Source organism: Mustela putorius, unplaced genomic scaffold, assembly GCF_011764305.1.
Source record: "Mustela putorius furo isolate JIRA1106 unplaced genomic scaffold, ASM1176430v1.1 tig00000040_pilon_pilon_pilon, whole genome shotgun sequence".
Taxonomy (NCBI): Eukaryota; Metazoa; Chordata; class Mammalia; order Carnivora; family Mustelidae; genus Mustela; species Mustela putorius.
The window spans coordinates 1,504,095-1,508,088 of NW_025421261.1; the positions used below are offsets into that span (position 1 = coordinate 1,504,095).

The 3,994-nt window shown below is 53.6% G+C and overlaps 1 protein-coding gene across 1 annotated transcript; it reads right to left on the minus strand.

Annotated features, from left to right (window-relative positions):
* Positions 1-350: 350 nt before the first annotated feature.
* NAA11 (N-alpha-acetyltransferase 11, NatA catalytic subunit) lies at positions 351-1,307 on the minus strand. Its single transcript, XM_004776297.2, has one exon. The coding sequence runs from the start codon at positions 1,182-1,184 to the stop codon at positions 351-353; it is 834 nt and encodes a 277-aa protein (XP_004776354.2). The 5' UTR covers positions 1,185-1,307.
* Between the last annotated feature and the right edge of the window lie 2,687 nt (positions 1,308-3,994).

The window sequence follows — 3,994 nt, forward strand, 5'->3', positions numbered from 1 at the left end:
CTGGGACCGGACCGCTCGCGCTCCCGGGCACGCGGCTGGCGCTGCCCCGTCCCAGGGCATCGCGGGCGCGGAACTTGTCCCCCTTCAGGGGCGTCCCACGTGCCCAGGGACCTCAGGCGGCGTCCGGCTGAGCCGTGATCACAGCGTCTCGGGGTCACCTAACCGCCCCAGCCGCGGGGCCGCCGGCGTCGCCGGGAGCGGCACAGGCGACTTTCGGCCATACCGGTGCCCGCACGCCCGGCTGCCGCCCCGGAAGAAGGGACCTCCGCTCCCGCGGGGACGCCTGACACACAGTTGGCCCTACGAAGGCGGGACGCCCGCCGGCCCCTCGGACTGGACTTGATCTGGTTTTAGAGGCATCGGAGGGCGGCCCCGCGCCCGCGGCGAGCCGAGAGTGTCCCGCCGCTGCCCCCGCGGCCCCGCCGACCGGGCGGCCGACGCGAACGGACGAGAGGGGCCCGGGCAGGCGAGGCCCGGCGCGGGGGCCCGGGGACCGGGGCACCCGGGGCAGGAGGCTGGGTCGGGACAGCATACCTGGGCAGGCCCTGGGGGGCGGCCGCCGACGCCCCCGCGCCCGGGCCGGGCTCCTCGCCGTCCGCGCCGCTGTCGCCGGCCGCGGGGCTGCTCTCGCCCTCGCCGGGGCTGGCCGGCGCGCCCCCCGCGGCGTCCCGCGGCTCCCGGGGCCCCGGCGGCCCGCGCGCGCCCCGCCGCAGCGCCTCGGCCAGGCGCGAGAGGTCGCGGCGCATGGCGAAGGCGTCCTCGCCGTCCGCGTAGTAGCGCGGCTCCACGTCGCTGACGCGGAAGCCCAGCGCGTCGGCGTAGAGGCGCAGCGCCGCGCGGTTGCTCCTGCGCACGTGCAGCGACACGTAGCGCGCGCCGAACGTCTCCACCATGGCGCGCGCCGCCTGGTCCATGAGCTTCTGCGCCAGCCCGAGGCGCCGGTGCGAGCGCTTCACCGCCAGCGACGTGATGTGGCCGTGCGGCACGTCGTCCGCGTCCTCCTCCATCTTGGCCAGCACGTAGCCCACCATGCGGCCGGCCTCGTCCTCGGCGACGTAGGACAGCTGCGGCCACGACAGGCCGTGGTACAGGTAGTACTTCATCTGGTAGTTCTCGGGCAGGCACAGCAGGTTGCAGTGCTGCATGTTGACCAGGTCCCGCGGCCGCGCGTTGCGGATGTTCATGGCGGCGGCCTCGAGCGGGGCGGCGGCCAGACGGGAGCGCCGCTTCCCGCCTCCGCGGTGGTCCGAGGGCCGCAGTCCTGAGGAGGGACGCCGGAGACGTGCGGGGCGGAGACGGCCGGCAGGCGGAAGGGGCGGGGCTACGACGGGCTCCCGGAAGTGCGCCACCCGCTCCCAGCCAATGGGGGCTTCTCGTTACTGGGTGGGTGCGCGCGCCCGCAGTAGGGGGTGGGGTCGGAGCTCGCGGTGATCTCCGACGTGCTCAGTGGGCTGTTTCCTTGGCGGCTGCCTCTGTTCCTTTGTTTTAACTGTAACTGCTTAATTTGCATGCATCTGGGTCAACTTGGACGACCTGAGTAAACCCATATAACCAGAGTGTAGACCAAGAATCAGCACATTGCACACACACCGGGAGCACCCACTCAGCCCCCTTCCAGTACCCATCACGGAGACTTCTCTGCTACTCCAGTAACCGTCACCTAGATTCTTTCTTTCTTTTCTTTTTTTAAAATTTTCGTTTATTTTTAAAATTTATTTTCAGCATAACAGTATTCATTATTTTTGCACCACACCCAGTGCTCCATGAAATCTGCACCCTCTATAATACCCACCACCTGGTACCCCAGCCTCCCCCCCCCTCAAAACCCTCAGGTTGTTTCTCAGAGTCCATAGTCTCTCATGGTTCACCTCCCCTTCCAATTTCCCCCAACTCCCCTCTCCTCTCCAACTCCCCATGTCCTCCATGCTATTTGTTATGCTCCACAAATAAGTGAAACCATATGATAATTGACTCTCTCTGCTTGACTGATTTCACTCAGCATCATCTCTTCCAGTCCCGTCGTCCATGTTGCTACAAAAGTTGGGTGTTCATCCTTTCTGATGGAGGCATCATACTCCATAGTGTATATGGACCACATCTTCCTTATCCATCCGTCCGTTGAAGGGCATCTTGGTTCCTTCCACAGTTTGGTGACCGTGGCCATTGCTGCTATAAACATTGGGGTACAGATGGCCCTTCTTTTCACAACATCTGTATCTTTGGGGTAAATACCCAGTAGTGCAATGGCAGGGTCATAGGGAAGCTCTATTTTTAATTTCTTGAGGAATCTCCACACTGTTCTCCAAAGTGGCTGCACCAACTTGCATTCCCACCAACAGTGTAAGAGGGTTCCCCTTTCTCCACATCCTCTCCAACACATGTTCTTTCCTGTCTTGTTAATTTTGGCCATTCTAACTGGTGTAAGGTGGTATCTCAATGTGGTTTTAATTTGAATCTCCCTGATGGCTAGTGATGATGAACATTTTTTCATGTGTCTGATAGCCATTTGTATGTCTTCTTGGAGAAGTGTCTGTTCATATCTTCTGCCCATTTTTTGATATGATTATCTGTGTTTTGCGTGTTGAGTTTGAGGAGTTCTTTATAGATGCTGGATATCAACCTTTTGTCCTTACTGTCATTTGAAAATATCTTCTCCCATTCCGTGGGTTGCCTCTTTGTTTTATTGACTGTTTCCTTTGCTGTGCAGAAGCTTTTGATCTTGATGAAGTCCCAAAAGTTAATTTTCACTTCTGTTTCCTTTACCTTTGGAGACATATCTTGAAAGAAGTTGCTGTGGCTGATATCGAAGAGATTACTGCCTAGGTTTTCCTCTAGGATTCTGATGGATTCCTGTCTCACGTACAGATCTTTTATCCATTTCAAGTTTATCTTTGTGTATGGTATAAGAGAATGGTCAAGCTTCATTTGTCTACACATAGCTGTCCAATTTTCACAGCACCATTTATTGAAGAGACTCTTTTTTCCACTGTATATTTTTTCCTGCCTTGTCAAAGATTAATTGAATGTAGAGTTAAGGGTCCATATTTGGGCTCTCTACTCTGTTCCGCTGGTCTGTGTGTCTGTTTTTCTGCCAGTACCATGCTGTCTTGGTGATCACAGCTTTGTAGTAAGGCTTGACATTAGGCTACATGATGCCCCCCGTTTTGTTTTTCTTTTTCAACATTTCCTTGGCAATTCAGATTTCTTCTGATCCCATACAAATTTTAGGATTGTTTGTTTCAGCTCTTTGAAAAATGCCAGTGGAATTTTGATTGGAATGGCATTGGAAGTATAGATTGCTCTAGGCAGTATAGACATTTTAACAATGTTTATTTTTCTGATCCAAGAGCATGGAATGGTCTTCCATATTTTTGTGTCTTCTTCAATTTCTTTCATGAGTGTTCTGTAGTTCCTCAAGTACAGATCCTTTACCTCTTTGGTTAGGTTTATTCCCACATATTTTATGGTTCTTGGTGCTATAGTAAATGGAATCGATTCTCTAATTTCCCTTTCTGTATTTTCATTGTTAGTGTATAAGGAAGCAGCTGATATCTGTGCATTGATTTTGTATCGTGCCACATTACTGAATACTGAATGAGTTCTAGTAGTTTGGGGGTGGAGCCTTTTGGGTTTTCCATATAAAGTGTCATGTCATCTGAGAAGAGAGAGAGTTTGACTTCTTCATTGCCAATTTGGATACCTTTTATTTCTCTTTGTTGTCTGATTGCTGTTGCTAGGACTTCTAATACCATGTTGAACAAGAGTGGTGAGAGTGGGCATCCTTGTTGTGTTTCTGATCTCAAAGGGAAGGCTGTGAGCTTTTTTCCATTGAGAATGATATTTGCTGTGGGTTTTTCATAGATAGATTTGATGAAGTTCAGGAATGTTCCCTCTATCCCTATACTTTGAAGCATTTTAATCAGAAACGGATGCTGGATTTTGTCAAATGCTTTTTCTGCATCAATTGAGAGGACCATGTGGTTCTTCTCTCTTC